Source organism: Salvelinus alpinus, chromosome 13 (assembly GCF_045679555.1).
Source record: "Salvelinus alpinus chromosome 13, SLU_Salpinus.1, whole genome shotgun sequence".
NCBI classification, from domain to species: domain Eukaryota; kingdom Metazoa; phylum Chordata; class Actinopteri; order Salmoniformes; family Salmonidae; genus Salvelinus; species Salvelinus alpinus.
This window is the reverse complement of record NC_092098.1, coordinates 46,974,829-46,991,591: the sequence shown is the minus strand read 5'-3', so window position 1 is coordinate 46,991,591 and position 16,763 is coordinate 46,974,829. Positions and strand designations below refer to the sequence as shown.

At 41.1% G+C, this 16,763-nt stretch overlaps 2 protein-coding genes across 2 annotated transcripts; one reads left to right on the top strand and one right to left on the bottom strand.

The window, feature by feature from the left end:
• Positions 1 to 5,349: 5,349 nt before the first annotated feature.
• LOC139537803 (vesicle transport protein SEC20-like) lies at positions 5,350 to 8,000 on the top strand. Its single transcript, XM_071339599.1, has 6 exons — positions 5,350 to 5,482; positions 5,719 to 5,811; positions 5,907 to 5,998; positions 6,099 to 6,203; positions 6,410 to 6,528; positions 7,012 to 8,000. Exons 1-6 carry the CDS (start codon positions 5,399 to 5,401, stop codon positions 7,206 to 7,208), a joined length of 690 nt encoding a protein of 229 aa, XP_071195700.1. The 5' UTR covers positions 5,350 to 5,398; the 3' UTR covers positions 7,209 to 8,000.
• A 2,390-nt stretch (positions 8,001 to 10,390) lies between these two features.
• Positions 10,391 to 15,245, bottom strand: stc2b (stanniocalcin 2b). The gene is made up of 4 exons (XM_071339598.1): positions 14,949 to 15,245; positions 13,667 to 13,809; positions 12,805 to 13,016; positions 10,391 to 12,667 (listed from the first exon to the last, which is right to left on the bottom strand). The coding sequence occupies exons 1-4, from the start codon at positions 15,091 to 15,093 to the stop codon at positions 12,289 to 12,291; spliced, it is 879 nt and encodes a 292-aa protein (XP_071195699.1). The 5' UTR covers positions 15,094 to 15,245; the 3' UTR covers positions 10,391 to 12,288.
• Positions 15,246 to 16,763: the final 1,518 nt, after the last annotated feature.

The window sequence follows — 16,763 nt, the reverse complement described above, 5'->3', positions numbered from 1 at the left end:
GTCAACACCTCTCTCTTATGCTCTCAGTCCCCATAAGTGCCATCTCATGCTTATCAATTGTTTCCCTTTTTTTATCCTCATTGCCAGTTCTTTCCATGTTTTGGTGTTCTGGACTGCTGTCGTGGGAAGTCAGCAAAGAACTTGCATGTTTTCAGTCTGTCTGTCCTGAGTTTGCTAAATTCATTTTCTTCTTAGAAGCAGAAGAGGCTGTTGTTTCTTAAAAAAATACACCAACCAACTTCTAGAGATTTTTTTACCACTCACCAAGGTTTTCCTAAAAATACTGGTGGTGGCAACTTCCATCACTCTCATTCCTTGGGAAAACAAAGTTAGGTGGTACCTCACTTGGTCCTCTGCAAACTAGTTGTGTCCAAATTCTGTCAGTCAGAACAGAAGGCCAGTCAGCGGGGTCTGTAGACAGTGGTTCATCCTCAGCAGCAGGGTTTGGTGGGGATGCTGCTACAGATATTTATAATGGAGAGCACATGGGCATTAGTTTACACACGTTATTCACAGCATTTATAGCGGTGGAACATTCCACATACTGTACATACCCAGTAATAATAAAATTAGCATTGTTACCTACAATAAGGAAACTTAAAACGTTGTACCCACACACACATGCGCGTGCGCACAAACACACCTGAAGAATCCTGCTGGGTAGAAGTGGAAGCAAATGGGTCTTCATCCTCAGGCTCAGACAACATTTGTGAAGACACCTGTGTGGCTGAGGAGGTGGCTGGCTCCTCATTCTGAGGTGCCGAGATAATTTCTGAGAGAGGCCTGTGTGGCTGAGGAGGTAGATGGCTCCTCATCCTGAGGCTCTGAGATAATTTCTGAAGAGGCCTGTGTGGCTGAGGAGGTGGATGGCTCCTCATTCTGAGGTGCCGAGATAATTTCTGAGAGAGGCCTGTGTGGCTGAGGAGGTAGATGGCTCCTCATCCTGAGGCTCTGAGATAATTTCTGAAGAGGCCTGTGTGGCTGAGAAGGTAGATGGCTCCTCATCCTGAGGCTCCGAGATCATTTCTGAAGAGGCCTGTGTGGCAGAGGAGGTGGATGGCTCCTCATCCTGGCCAGTGCCAGAGGGTGCTCCAAAATATTTCAGAAGTGCCCCTGAATTTGCATTGAAATACAGTATGTGAGTCTGACACCCTAAATACATTTGTTGCACAATTAAATATGCATGTCATTATGCACAATTTATCAAACTTTCAGAATAGGAACCAAATGAACCATACAACCTTGGTTAATTCTAGGCATAAGACACCCCAACAGACTCAATATATCACAAAAGATACAAAATATCAGCATAATATAGACATCTTTTAAGTCAGCTTACAGCATTTGTTCTTACAGCAAGTTATCTCACGTCACCCCGCTCCTCCGCTCTCTCCACTGGCTTCCAGTTGAAGCTCGCATCCGCTACAAGACCATGGTGCTTGCCTACGGAGCTGTGAGGGGAACGGCACCTCCGTACCTTCAGGCTCTGATCAGGCCCTACACCCAAACAAGGGCACTGCGTTCATCCACCTCTGGCCTGCTCGCCTCCCTACCTCTGAGGAAGTACAGTTCCCGCTCAGCCCAGTCAAAACTGTTCGCTGCTCTGGCACCCCAATGGTGGAACAAACTCCCTCACGACGCCAGGTCAGCGGAGTCAATCACCACCTTCCGGAGACACCTGAAACCCCACCTCTTTAAGGAATACCTAGGATAGGATAAAGTAATCCTTCTAACCCCCCCCCCCCCCCCTTAAAAGAGTTAGATGCACTATTGTAAAGTGGTTGTTCCACTGGATATCATAAGGTGAATGCACCAATTTGTAAGTCGCTCTGGATAAGAGCGTCTGCTAAATGACTTAAATGTAAATGTAAATTGGAAATTCCCCTGACTGAACTCAGGACCTAGTGAATACAACCACAGAATACCTTTATGATGTCACCTCAATGAACGTTAACCAAATCAATAATGTGCTAGTTAGGTTGTAATCATTTTGCTGCAGGCTACACACATTATCATGATGAAACTGTGAAATTATATCCAATGTTATGTAAGCTAGTTGGACAGAAAACTGAATATTGTCACCCTATGTGTAATAGCATAGAAAGCAACATAGGCTAAGTGTTATACTAGCCTATTTCATTACATGCATAATATTATACTCATAAAGAGAGGACTTAGCTGCATAACTTTATCTTTTGCGACTTTCTCCTCTTTCCTCTTTTTCCTAAACTGGGCACCTGATGGCTTAGACCTTTTCTTATCCATTTGTGTTGATTTGGTACTGGAGCATCAATACATTACCCATCCCCCAACACTGTCAACCAAGAGTCAAGACTACATTACCCATCCCTCAACACTGTCAACCAAGAGTCAAGACTACATTACCCATCCCCCAACACTGTCAACCAAGAGTCAAGACTACATTACCCATCCCCCAACACTGTCAACCAAGAGTCAAGACTACATTACCCATCCCCCAACACTGTCAACCAAGAGTCAAGACTACATTACCCATCCCCCAATACTGTCAACCAAGTGTCAAGATTACATTACCCATCCCCCAACACTGTCAACCAAGAGTCAAGATTACATTACCCATCCCCCAACACTGTCAACCAAGAGTCAAGACTACATTACCCATCCCCCAATACTGTCAACCAAGAGTCAAGACTACATTACCCATCCCCCAACACTGTCAACCAAGAGTCAAGACTACATTACCCATCCCCCAACACTGTCAACCAAGAGTCAAGATTACATTACCCATCCCCCAACACTGTCAACCAAGAGTCAAGACTACATTACCCATCCCCCAATACTGTCAACCAAGAGTAAAGACTAAACCAATTCACCTTGGTGGTGTGCAGACTGGTTTTATATTATTCTTAACGATTTCACACAAACCAGAAAAAAATGCAACAATATGTCTGTGAAACTATATATTCACAGTATTATGAATTAATTGTGGTTTATTTAGTAGTATTTCATAGTGTGACGGATTTTACTAATTGCATTAGTACTGTACAAAGTTAGAGGTGCGCTATTTGATAGATTCCCCTGCTCCCCCCACCTTGGGCTTCCAGTGGGGAGACCTGAGGTCAACCTACCCCCGCCCCCTCCCCATCTCGTACTTCTGAGTGGGAGACCTTCCCAGGCAGTAGCCTGCCTAGCTCACAAACTAGAATCAGGGCACCCACTCCGACAAGGTTATTTGACCCACAGTCCCACACGGTGACATGATATCATTAACGTGACGTGCAAATGAGCGATAGAAAACCGATCGCACAATTGTCACCAATCCAAATGTTTTTGTGTGGGCTCCCCGTGCCGACCCCGGCAAGACGCCGCCCTGGGCGGCTGCCCATGTAGCCTATACCTAAATCTGCCACTGCTCCCAAGTACTTGTATGAGGTGACCACCTCAAGCTCTAAACCCTCAGAGGTAGTAATCACACCTGTGGGGAGAGGGGCATTCTTCTTACCAAACCACATGACCTTTGTTTTGGAGGTGTTCAGAACAAGGTTAAAAGTAGAGAAAGCTTATTGGCCACTAAGAAAGCTTTGCTGTAGAGCATTTAACACAAAATCCGGGGAGGGGCCAGCTGAGTATAAGACTGTATCATCTGCATATAAATGGATGAGACAGGTTCCTACTGCCTGAGCTATGTTGTTGATGTAAATTGAGAAGAGCGTGGGGCCTAGGATTGAGCCTTAGGGGTACTCCCTTGGTGACAGGCAGTGGTTGAGACAGCAGATTTTCTGACTTTATACACTGCACTCTTTGAGAGAGGTAGTTAGCAAACCAGGCCAAAGACCCCTCAGAGACACCAATACTCCTTAGCCGGCCCACAAGAATGGAATGGTCTACCGTATCACAAGTTTTGGCCAAGTCAATAAAAATAGCACGTTGCTTAGAATCAAGGGCAATGGTGACATCATTGAGGACCTTTAAGGTTGCAGTGACACATCCATGACCTGAGCAGAAACCTGATTGCATACCCTAGAGAATACTATAGACATCAAGAAAGCCAGTCAGTTGATTATTGACAAGTTTTTCCAACACTTTTGATAAACAGAGCAAAATAGAAATAGGCCTATAACAGTTAGGATCAGCTTGATCTCCCCCTTTAAATATAGGACGAACCATGGCTGCCTTCCAAGCAATGGGAACCTCCCCAGAAAGGAGAGACAGGTTAAAAAGGTTGGAGATAGGCTTGGCGATGATAGGGGCAGCAACCTTAAAGAAAAAAGGGTCTAAACCATCTGGCCCAGATGTTTTTTGGGGGTCAAGTTTAAGGAGCTCCTTTAGCACCTTGGACTAGATAACGCCTGCAGGGAGAAACTTTGTAGCTGGGCAGGGGAAAAAGAGGGAGAAGCATCGAGGATAGTCGCATTAGAAGGGGTGGCAGATAAGGAAATGTTGGACAGGCAAGGAGGCATGGCTGAGTCAAATAGGAATCCTGACCTAATGAAGTGGTGATTAAAGAGCTCAGCCGTGTGATCCTTGTCAGTAAAAACCACATCATTAACATTAAGGGACAAGGGCAGCTGTGAGGAGGAGGGTTTATTCTCCAGGTCTCTAACCGTTTTCCAGAACTTCTTGGGGTTAGACCCACAGAGAGAGAACAGGTCCTTAAAGTAACTAACTTTGGCCTTCCAGATAGCCTGAGTGCACTTATTTCTCATTTGCCTGAACGAGAGCCAGTCAGCCTGAATATGCGTGTGCTAAGCCTTTCACCAAATGCAATTCTTGAGGTGGAGTAACTCTGCAAGATCACGTTCGAACTAGGGGCTGAACCTGTTTTTAATTCTCATTTTCTTGATGGGGTGTGTTTGTTAACAATAACACTGAAAATATCAAAAAAGAAGGGGATCAGAGGGGATCAAGCTGATTCTATACCATTTTACAGAGGCCAGTTCACGAAGGAAGGCTTGCTCATTAAAGTTTTTTAGCAAGTGTCTATGACAAATCAGGACATGTCGTTTCACTGAGAAGCCATTACGAACACAGGCTATAAAACAGTGATCACTAAGGTCATTACAGAAAACACCAGACTGATATCTATCAGGATTAGTCCCGAGTGTGGGAACAAACATAGTCTGTCTCACGGTTGGGTAAAGAAAGTTTGTAGTCAACAAAGCATGCAGGAGTCATGAGGCAAATAGCAAAATGCACAAGAAAAAAAAAGATTATTCAAAGAAGTACATTTTCATATATAGACTATGCATTGGTGCTTATGCTATATATATATTTTAATACGATGTGTTCATTAGTTATATTGATATTGCATATAATGCATTTCCCATTTATATTGAACAGACAATATTTTCATTTAAAAACGCGCTTCAAATAGCACGCGCTTTTTGGATTTGTGGTTAGCCGTACAACAACAACAGAAATGGCCTCTTCCCAGGATGTCCACGTTCGAATTTGTGGACAAGAAATAATCAAATATGATCTCGAAATTAAAGCTCTCATTCAGGTACCTATATTTTAATAACAGTTTACATATTTTCTTTATTCATTTTGTGTAATTTTAATTTGTGATTGGGGGACAATTTGTCAGTGTACATTTGGCAAGCTAATCTAGCCTAGCTAATGTTGGCTAGCTAGCTACTGTAATTGTGGAGAGAAAGCAATGCAATAAACTATTAAACAAATGTGGATTATATTGAATTGTCAGTTAAATTTAAAAAGTATGTATCTTATCTTGCTTAGGACATTAGAGAATGTCCGGGGCCACAAAGTGTGTTGAAGGATTTCAACTCCGAAGTAAAAGAGAGATTCAATCAGCTGCGACTGAGAATCCAGGTATGTAATTCAATGCAGTAGTTTAACTTACTTTACATCGCATTCATTGTGATCAGCTAGATAAAACTCTTCTGAACTATACATTCAATTCACAGAATATGGAGCAAATGGCCAAGGAACAAGACAGAGAAACAGAAAAACAAGCCATCTTGAGTGAGACAGAGAGTAATCGTAGACAGATGCTGAGGTATGAGACTGGAATCCAGATTCATATTTAAAATGTCATTGATCTCACAATTCCTCTTGGAATTCCTTAACTGAATATTTTCAAAATATTCCCTCTACAGTAACCAGACAGCTTGGAGGAAGGCAAACCTGGCATGTAAACTGTCCATTGACAACCTTGAGAAAGATGAGCTGTTGTATGGTGGAGACTCCACTGTGCGACAACGGTGTGTGGTGCTCTTCTCTTCACGCACAGCTGCTTTATTAACCCTCTATTTATATGTCCAGTTTCTTATTCCTGCAATCCTCATTCTTCTGCACTTTTTCAAGAAACTTATTAACGTGCAAGTGGAAAAATACCCCTTTGACAGGGTGACAGGGACAGAAAGTTGGAATTGCATTAGAATTAATTGCATTGTGTGTGTCCTCTCAGAAAAGCAACTAAGGAGAGTTTGGTCCAGACATCCGGTGATATCACAGAGAGCCTGATGAGCATCAGTCGTATGATGGCTCAGTCGGTTTCGCAGAGCGAGGAGACCATCGGCACTCTGGGTAAGAGACTACTCAATCGGGAAGGGAGAACGGTCACAAAATGGGTGCCAATGGTTAGGGCTTGCAGACGTATAATAATATATGCCATTTTGCAGATGTTTTTATCCAAAGCGACTTAGTCATACTTGCATACATTTTTACATATGGGTGGTCCCAGGAATCGAACCTACAACCAATCAAATATAAGATATGATAACTTTATTGTCCATTTATCTGAAAATGTATGTTATAATGTTCACATACAAAATACACAAAGTCAATACACTATAGTACAATACAAAAATAGCTGGAAAGTGAGCACACAAATATTCACATAGCCTAGTCCCTTTGGCATACTGCCCCTAGTGTCCCTGTTGGTGCTAGGCTCTGTCCACTAGTCTAGAACACTTTGCATTTCCAGCACGTATTGTAATTCATGCCAGCAACGCTCTTATTAATCTCGGATAAATGAGTCATTATGTACACATTTTCTCCTGTATGTAGCTACGTCTTCAAGAACAGTCCTGGAAACGGATGAAGAGTTCAAAGCCATGACAGGAACCATACATTTGGGAAGGAAACTGATCTCAAAATATAACAGACGAGAATTAACTGACAAACTACTCATCTTTCTAGCAGTAGCTTTGTTTTTAGCAACTGTCTTGTACATTTTGAAAAAAAGGCTGTTCCCATTCATTTAGAGAAAATTGTGAGCAGTTTCCTGTTCTTACATTTTTTTTGTCCCTTGATATTTCTGTCCAAAACTAGGTCTGTAATATAACTGCAGGCATGCCTTTCTAACCTTTCAATGGGTTTTTCTTGCCATACAGTCTTGTGCATTTCCATTATGCACCTTCCCCAGACTGTCTGCAGAACTGTGTCAGACTGTTTTATTTTTTATTTTATTTAACCTTTATTTAACTAGGCAAGTAAGTTAAGAACAAATTCTTATTTACAATGATGGACTAGGAACAGTGGGTTAACTGCCTTGTTCAGGGGCAGAACGACAGATTTTTACCTTGTCAGCTCGGGGATTCGATCTAGCAACCTTTCAGTTACTGGCCCAGAACTGTCAGACTGTCTGCAGAACTGTGTCAGACTGACATGCATTATCTATCTATACCACAGAGGAATGACCTTGTTTAAGGGCTCATAGCTGGCAGGGACACTTACATTTTTTTTTATCCCATTGCCCTACTTATTCTTACTGTACAGTATATCTGGAATGTACACCCTGGCCTTAGTCCATATACAGTAAGGAAATGGTTACTGTAGATCAGTATTGCTGATGGAATAGTGTTCCCAAAACACATGAAATTAGCAAATTGTTGTGAGAGAGACTATTGTATAAAAGAATCAACCGTTTTACAACATTTTGAATAAACAAATATGTTTAAGTCTCTTTAATTATTGCTAACTAGCTCAAAGATCTGTCCACTTTCACATGACATAGGGACAGATATACATTTACCCTAATAAAGTTTAGAAACGTTTGTGAAGGTTTGGTGTGGCTATTATTAAGCTTTAGTTACTCAGGCCTACGATATGAAGGCCGTGCGCCCTGACGCTCCAAATAACAGTTGAACTTGAGGAAGTTTCAGACCTACCAGAGTTACTGCTATAATATAATGCTTATCTTTATACAAAATATTCAGAGAAATTAACAAATTACCCTCCTTCTGTATGTCTATCTGTATAGCAGATGCAGTAGCCATCTGACATTAAGAAATGCATCTCCATCTCTCTGGGGTTAGGCCTAAGCTTCTCTTTGTTTATATATAGGCTATATATATTTATTAAAATATGAATATCATACAATAGACAACTAAGCCTGTAGGTCTTTGCATGCAGTGCCCTGATACATTTAGTGCTCAAATCTGAGACCTGAACTCTGAGGTGGACAATTATTGTTTTAGGAATCGCCCCAGGTTATAGGCTATAAAGTTTTGCATATGCTACACATCGAAACACAAGGAATAGGGTTTTTGTCATAGGCTGTTTTTAAGGACATATAAATGTGTCTCATTTGGCAAACATCCCTTGGTTATTGACGGTGCTAGCTGTGTTGGATCTGAATGCATATGGATGTCCATTAAATTTGTCATTTGTCCAGTAAATTAAAATCTTCCCTGTCATGTTGTCCGGTGCCAAATTGTCTTAAAGGAAACTCTGAAATGGCATATTGTTTTTATGAAGGTTTTTGAATATTCACATAAATCTGTCGCCAATTGGAAGGAAACCTAGCTATAGACACCCTAAAGACTCCGGCAACTCACTAGTCCAGTGTCACTTTGAATATGCCTTCACATCATGATTCATCAGCAGCCCCAAACGTCTAAAGAATAAGTTACCACCCAAACAAGCTTGTAAGAATTGTACTTAAACTCTCCCCTTATACTTCTCTGGAGGTTGATAGAGACAAAAAATTATCTATGTAATGTGTCTATCTACGCTGAACACAAATATAAAGCAACATATAAAGTGTTGGTCCCATGTTTCATGAGCTGAAATAAAAGATCACAGAAATGTTCCATACGCACAAAAAGCTTATTTCTCTCAAATTTTGTGCACAAATTTGTTTACATCCCTTGAGGGCGTGTGAAATTGGCATGCTAACTGTAGGAATGTCTACCAAAGCTGTTGTCTCAACCGCAGACCACATGTAACCAAGCCAGCCCAGGACCTGCACATGCAGCTTCTTCACCAGCGGGATCATATGAGGGGGGTATTTCTGTTTGTAATAAATCCCTTTTGTGGGTGCCAAGTAGGTGGGCCTATGCCCTCCAAGGCCCACCCATGGCTGCAACCCTGCCCAAGTCACGTTTAATCCATATAGTAGGGCCTATTTATTTCAATTGACTGATTTACAGTATTAACTCAGTCAAAATCTTTGAAATTGTTGCGTTACATTTGGGTTTTTGTTCAGTATAAATGTAAAAAAATAAGGGACCACAATAGAATTAAGTCACCAATTTTATGCAATCCGAGTCAGTTTAAAAATAATATTTGTGTATATGTATTTAACTGACAAATAAAATAAATCCAAACTGCAGCGGCCAATTGAACGGAAAGCGACATGTTACAAAACACCAAAAAGTTTAAGTCGGAAAATGTCAACCAAGCTTTCGATCCTGGGTAAGCCTACAAGGTATGGAGGGATGCATTTAGTTTGAGATTAACGTAGGTCTATTATGGTGTTGAAATCGCAAACCATGATATTGAAGTGTCCGTAGTCGGTATGCTTTGTTTATTGGTTGGTGCAGAGAAACTTGGAAATTGTTGCATCCATTTTATTTAACTATAAATCTGATTAACCCCTAGCTGATCATTGTCTGCAGCCGGCTCTGATCGTAGTGTAATGAAACAGGCTCCAGGATGGAGAGTTCTCATCTGTGGTGATCGGAAACCCTCAACCTTCCGGCCCGTAGCAGCAGTGACTTGTGCCACAGAAGTCGATATTCATAAACCGGGTCGCTACGGTTATTTGTGGTCGTAAACATGAGTCAAGTCTATGAGAGGGTGTTCAAGACATTTAATAGGAGGGTCATGTGAATATTTAACTTTGGGGAGGGGGTGCATTTAAAAAAATTAAATCGACAACTTGAGGGTGATCAGTCCCTCACTCAGCGCAAGATTTACTGTCTGAATAGCGTCCATTTTGGATTCCTCCAATATGTGTTCTGTGTATTACCAGTAGATGGCAGTAAGCAACAGTATTATGGACAGATGGTGTCTATGTACATCTGATTTTAGCAAATTTTACAATATTGACGCGATACAACTTTTGCGCAACCTTACGTTTGTTGATTGACACTAACGTGAGCAGAACAGAGTTATTTAAATTAGTACAAATAGTTAAATCTGAGTTGAGACTCAAGCCAACTAGTAGAATTTGTTAGTTTATTCAACATTATGCTTATACAATGATTACAATGCGTTGCCATAGATTTAAAATGGCAAAGTATCCAAAATGTTTAAAGTCCAAAATAACTCAAATGAAAAGTGATGTATAAAATGGTCGTTTGCTTGTATCAAGGCCTAACCATAAACAACAAAAAAGGTAATGCATAGCTTAAGAAAAGTAGTCAAAATAAATAAAAGTTAAATACAGACATTGAATCAGAGTACAAACAAACTTCGTAAGAAATAAGTTGCTGTTTTCAAGTACAGAGTCTGTGAATGCAGTCATCCACTTGATTACATGTAGCTGATAGTACTGACAGAAGTTGTGTAGAGGGCAGTTGATGCTCATCTTACACATGCACAACTGGACATACCAAAAGAAAATCCACATCATACAAGCCAACTGTACAAAATGTGTAAAAAAAAAAAAATGAATGTGTGAGATAGCAGAGTGTCTGTTGTGTTCATACCAGTTCATTGTCCTCAATGTGTCCAGTATCAAACATCTCTAGAGCTGGCATGACTGGTGAGAGGTGAGGTAGGTTCCTTGGAGTACTTTTGATGAGGTTACTAAAGAACAAGCTAGCTGGATATAAAGCTAGTAAAAACATTCAAAGTGTCAGATTTGAAAATGTTTGACAAGACATTCTGTGGTCATCCTGTGTGAAAAAAGAAGTTGAAATGCATTGCAGTAGACCCTGATACATATTAGTGAAGGCCTCAGTGAGAACAGGCCAAGACTCACAACATTCCATTTAACTAATACATTGATGGGTCTCATTGTTTTGTTATGACCTGAGGTTTCCTGATGTTTGCCTTTGAGTGAACGCGCATTACCATGTTTGAGTTTATGGTTGTGAGAATTCTTTATACTGAGCTTTCCTGATTGTGGTAGAAGGGCCACTTGTCAGCCAAGTTGTTACTTGTGATGAGTAATCGCACACACAGTGCATCATATGGGCCAGTAAAGGACTTCGCTGCAGAGTTGATGTGACATTGAGTTGTACGGTTCATTGTTGTACTGCAAATAAAATAGTTTCCGCAGAAACATTGACAGCTTGCGTAAGCACAATGCTCTACGCAAGTTTATTTACGGTAGCGATAGTATTTGGTTCAAACAAATGCAGTATTGAAACTAGTTGACAGAATGTAAAGCACAATAGACCGTTTACTTATAATTTACCTCAACTTCTGGATACCTAGAAAAATAGGACCTGGAGCGAGTCAGCCATCCAAGATGTGAGTTTAATTAAGTGTATTGTCTCTTTAAAACCTATTTTTATCAAACTATAAGTCATAACTTTGAGTGTGTAATACCAAGTTAGTCTAGCTAAACCTAGAATATTGCAGTCACAATTTTGGGAAGAAGTGTAAGACAACTTCCAACCAGTTCCAATAGAGTCCTTGCTGTGACAAACTCTTAAACCTTTACTGAACTCATAGATACCTGGATCTGTATAAGTTGTTTATACTGTAAGTTTGATATGCCCATGATTTACTTTTAAAAGGAATCAAATGAAATTTATGTTATTTTAAAATATGTTTCAAATATCACTTATAATTAAAAAAATTAAGGAACTACTGAAAAACAAGGCCTCAAATCTACATTTTACCAAACATACCCTGTCACCTGTACCATTTAGGAGAGTAGGAATGGAGAAGCATGGTACAGGGTCATTACTCTCCCTTGTTTACAACAGATGTCATCTGTAGTGGGGTTGTTTGAGGGGAAAGGGGGTCAGAGGTAGTCTGTAGTAGGGTTGCTTGAGGGGAAAGGGGGTCAGAGGTAGTCTGTAGTAGGGTTGCTTGAGGGGAAAGGGGGTCAGAGGTTAGGGGCTAATCTGTTGTGTGTTCAGGCTAGGGACCTTGCACTCAGTTTCACCCCTGGACGGCGGTACTGGGTGCTTGACTGGGCACAGCGAGCCCAGGGTCTGTGGCGTCATCCAGGGGATTATGACTGAGACTCTCAGAGGGGTGAAGGCTCCCCTCTTCTCCTTGCTGGTCTGTTCTTGGTTGGTCCTGTTCGGTGTTGGGGAGGGAGAGCTGGCCAGCAGGGGGCAGTGCGCTCTTGCCCTGCAGAGTGGCGGAAGTGATGGTGATGTGTTGGGTGTCATCTGAGCGGCCCAGGGAGCACAGACTCAGGCTGCCACACAGGGCCCCCCAGTTCTGCTCACACTGCATCCTCACTCGCCGTGCAATGGCCGTCCTCACCTCCTCGCCACAGCCCAGCAGGATGTTCACCAGCTCCACATGAGGCCTGACATAGGAAGAGGAACAATTATATTTCTGAATGCAGATTACTACAGTAATTTAATTCAGAGCATGTGGACTCTGGACCATTAAAACGTACTACACCGAATGGGTTTAGTATGAAATGGAAGGCCTCATGCCCACCCTTTGGGGAAGAGGTCCTGGAAGTGGATCATCTCCACCATGACGTTGACGTTCTCCCTGACAGCAGAACAAAGGTTGTGTTTGACGTAGCACTCTCTCTGCAGCTGGAACACCATCTCGTTAACCGCCAGGCACTTCCTGCTCACACAGCTGAACCGGTGCCTCAGGCCGTGGGCCATGCACTTCAGGGCATCCTTGATGAAGGACTTCCCCTTCAGAGTTCAACGTAACAACAGTTGACATCACCTTAGGGCTTGCACAATAGTATAGCTGACAATTACGGACAATAACCGTGAACTAAAGTTGTAATCGTCATATCCTCTTACATGTATTTTAGCGGGGGGATTAAACTTCATTTTCAAGTAGATATAGTTCACCCATTAGCAGTCTCATTTTTACATGACAATGCTAAAGTTGGTAATAGTTTCAAGCAGAACGGCACAGTCGAGAGAAGCTTAATTTACGAAAGTTCCAAGTGGTCAAATATAAGTCAAACTAGCAACCTTTTGGTTACTGGCCCAATGCTAGGTATGTTGTAGCTCATTTTCAAAGACTCATGAGTTCACACTTTTTCAGCAATTATGACAATAACTGTGGCAATTTGCATGACAAATATTCATAAACCAAATTTCCATAATCGTCACAGCTATACATCTGAAGTGGCAATTTCCAAATTGTGTTGTGCTATAACTAATAAGCATAACACATGTTTATACAGTTCCATAAAGCATGTACTGTATGTAGGCTGTAGTAGGGCATTGGGATACGGTCACTTTCTTTCACCCTCTACGATAGAAGCATACTCCTGAGTCACTCACAATCCAGGAGGTTAGTTGGGAGGTTTGGAAGAAGTGGGATATACCTGGGAGTCAAACTTGCCGGCATTGTGCAGAAATGTCATACAGATGTCATGTAGGCCTTGGATTTCACACGAGTTGTTGTTGAAGCATTCGAACATGCCACAGCCCACATCCCCAGCATTCACCAGACAGTGCTGGATCTCCGCTGATGGAGGGAACATGTTAGTTAACATGAGGGAGGGCATGTTAGTAGTCTCATTAGAAGGGAAATCTACAAGGGAACAGTAGCGTTTTAATAATAATGCAGAAGTTGACCTGGTGCCAATGTTGTGGTTCCTAGGGGGATGAGGAAAAAAGTGCCCTAATTTTTACTGATACTTTCAATAAATAATGATCAATTTCCAAATACAGTAAATGTTTTAATGTCCATGATTTAGTAGCCAATCACGCAAATAGCTTTTACAATAGGGTTACACCAGTGTTTATGACTAGGAAGATGGAATGCTGGGACCACTCGAGTGCCCGACGCCATGTGGCATTGCATCGGTGATTACATAAACGCAGGGGATACGCAAAAGTACATTGCTAATAGTATCAGAACAGCTTTGAAAGACAAATAAAACAGGGGCTTCCATTCAATGTATTTGTGCGTAATTGCGCACAAATGGCTACTTGCTCGTTTTAAAAATCAACCCAATAGCAAACATTCAGGTATCCTATAGTTAGAAATATGTAAAAACAATATAATCATTCCTTTGTAGTCTACACAACCTACCATCTTGGCATTTATGTTTCTTAGCAAAACTGCTTATAGGTCATATAGGGCGCAAATAAAATATTCGAAGACATGCAAATGTATCATAACAATGCTACAATTTCTAAATGGTTGTTATCATATTCCCGCTGGTGTGCCTGCGCCGGGGGTAAAAACAGCTTGCCGTCAGAGCTTGTGTTGGCATTTGAACGGGAAGGTGCTTGGATAAGAGCTGGCCACTAGGCGTATGGAATTACAGTGAAGTGACAGAACTAGAGATCACTGGGTACCTGCGTAGGAAGAGACTATGATAAAACCACATTTCGACCACAGGTGGTTTTACAATTAAGTAAAAAGACAGTTTAATCCACATTGAAAAACTACTCCACATGAGACTAAATGACCCCAAAGGACATGAGCCAAAAACACAATGGCATTTTATGACAACGTGACAGAATGTGAACCTCAGAATTCAAGCAGGGATTTTTGTATGTTTTTTTTAATTTTTTTTTTAGACTTCACCTGTTTAAAGTTATAATCCGCATTATTGTTATTTTTTAGACATGCAATACATAGCAGCATTCACTTACCTGTGTTTTGCAGTGAGAGTCGTCTTTTCTGCTGGTTCAAATGTATGTCTTGAGGGATTTCGTGAAATTCGATTGGATCTGTCGCCAATAATTGCTGAAACGCTATTAAAAAGAGCGCTAAAGAAAATGTAAGTAGCATCTCCATTTGCACTATTACGCAGTCAAAAAAAAAAAAGGAAATTTAGAAAAATATTACTTTTGAATTAAGTTCAACTTGATAACTTTGCCGTATGGAACCGCGCATTAATGACGAGAGTGAGTACCGAGAGGGTATGATGCTTCCTATAACTCCCTCAACTCTTGTCAGTTTTGATTAAGTAGCTAAGCAGGTGCTGTCATTCGTGGCTGCCGACCAATCACAGTGGCAGGCATTCACCACCAAGTTTAAAGGGCGTGTGCTCAATTAAATATTCGCCTATCCTGTACTGAATAATTAGAAGCAATTAGTGACATATTACCACAACGCGGTGGTGCATTGATATCGTGATGTTTTTTAATTATTGTCTGTAAGAATACAAAAGTAAGGGTGGGGTTAGGTTTTTTCTTTTGGTTCATCTTCTGAATCATTTGTTGTTATTCACGTATAGTATTTTTTAGTAATTGCTGCTGCTGAGGTGGCATTTGAAAAACACAGAAAAAAATGTTAGAATAGTTTGTGCATACCCAGAGAAATGTACAATAGATGCTTATGGACTGCATGGAGTGACTTGTGGTGAGGTCGGTGGATGGGTAGTCACTGGCTATTATTAAAGCCAGATTTATTCACAAATAAACCTTGATGAAGCCCAAGTTCCCCATACAACAGATAGCTCCAACAACCAAAGTGACAAAATTTACAAAAATGTTCACCAAATGTAAATATCAATGTAGGCAAAACATACAAGTGATAGCATATTTCGTATCTGACAAAATGACACCCCACTCAGCTCAGCCATAGACCTATGTAGCATCCACAGTTACAACTGATAGGTGGCACTAAAATACCAATATATGCACATTTAAAACTCCATAGCCTTTTACAAGGGATTTACAATTCTTACAATGCACTGCACTACACGCAAGCAAACACACACACACACACTAATAATATTATTACCCACATATATACAGTTGAAGTCGGAAGTTTACATACACTTAGGTTGGAGTCATTAACACTTGTTTTTCAACCACTCCACAAATTTCTTGTTAACAAACTCTAGTTTTGGCAAGTCGGTCAGGATATCTACTTTGTGCATGACACAACTCATTTTTCCAACAATTGTTTACAGACAGATTATTTCACTTATAATTCACTGTATCACAATTCCAGTGGGTCAAACGTTTACATACACTAAGTTGACGTTCTGTCTCCTAGAGATGAATGTACTTTGGTGCAAATCAATCCCAGAACAACACCAAAGGACCTTGTGATATGCTGAAGGAAACGGGTACAAAAGCATCTATATCCACAGTAAAACGAGTCCTATATCGACATAACCTGAAAGGCCGCTCAGCAAGGAAGAAGCCACTGCTCCAAAACCTCCATAAAAAAGCCAGACTACGTTTTGCAACTGCACATGGGGACAACGATCATACTTTTTGGAGAAATGTCCTCTGGTCTGATGAAACAAAAATAGAACTGTTTGGCCATAATGACCATAATTATGTTTGGATGAAAAAGGGGGAGGCTTGCAAGCCGAAGAACACCATCCCAACCGTGAAGCACGGGGGTGGCGGCATCATGTTGTGGGGGTGCTTTGCTGCAGGAGGGACTGGTGCACATCACAAAATAGATGGCATCATGAAGGAAGAAAATTATGTGGATATTTTGAAGCA

Coding starts and splice junctions, on each gene's coding strand:
- LOC139537803 (XM_071339599.1), top strand. CDS start 5,399: ATGGCCTCTTCCCAGGATGTCCACGTTCGAATTTGTGGACAAGAAATA. Junction 5,999..6,098: donor AATCGTAGACAGATGCTGAG/GTATGAGACTGG, acceptor TTCCCTCTACAG/TAACCAGACAGCTTGGAGGA. Junction 6,529..7,011: donor GGAGACCATCGGCACTCTGG/GTAAGAGACTAC, acceptor TCCTGTATGTAG/CTACGTCTTCAAGAACAGTC.
- stc2b (XM_071339598.1), bottom strand. CDS start 15,093: ATGGAGATGCTACTTACATTTTCTTTAGCGCTCTTTTTAATAGCGTTT. Junction 13,017..13,666: donor CCGGCAAGTTTGACTCCCAG/GTATATCCCACT, acceptor TGAACTCTGAAG/GGGAAGTCCTTCATCAAGGA. Junction 12,668..12,804: donor CAGGACCTCTTCCCCAAAGG/GTGGGCATGAGG, acceptor TTCCTATGTCAG/GCCTCATGTGGAGCTGGTGA.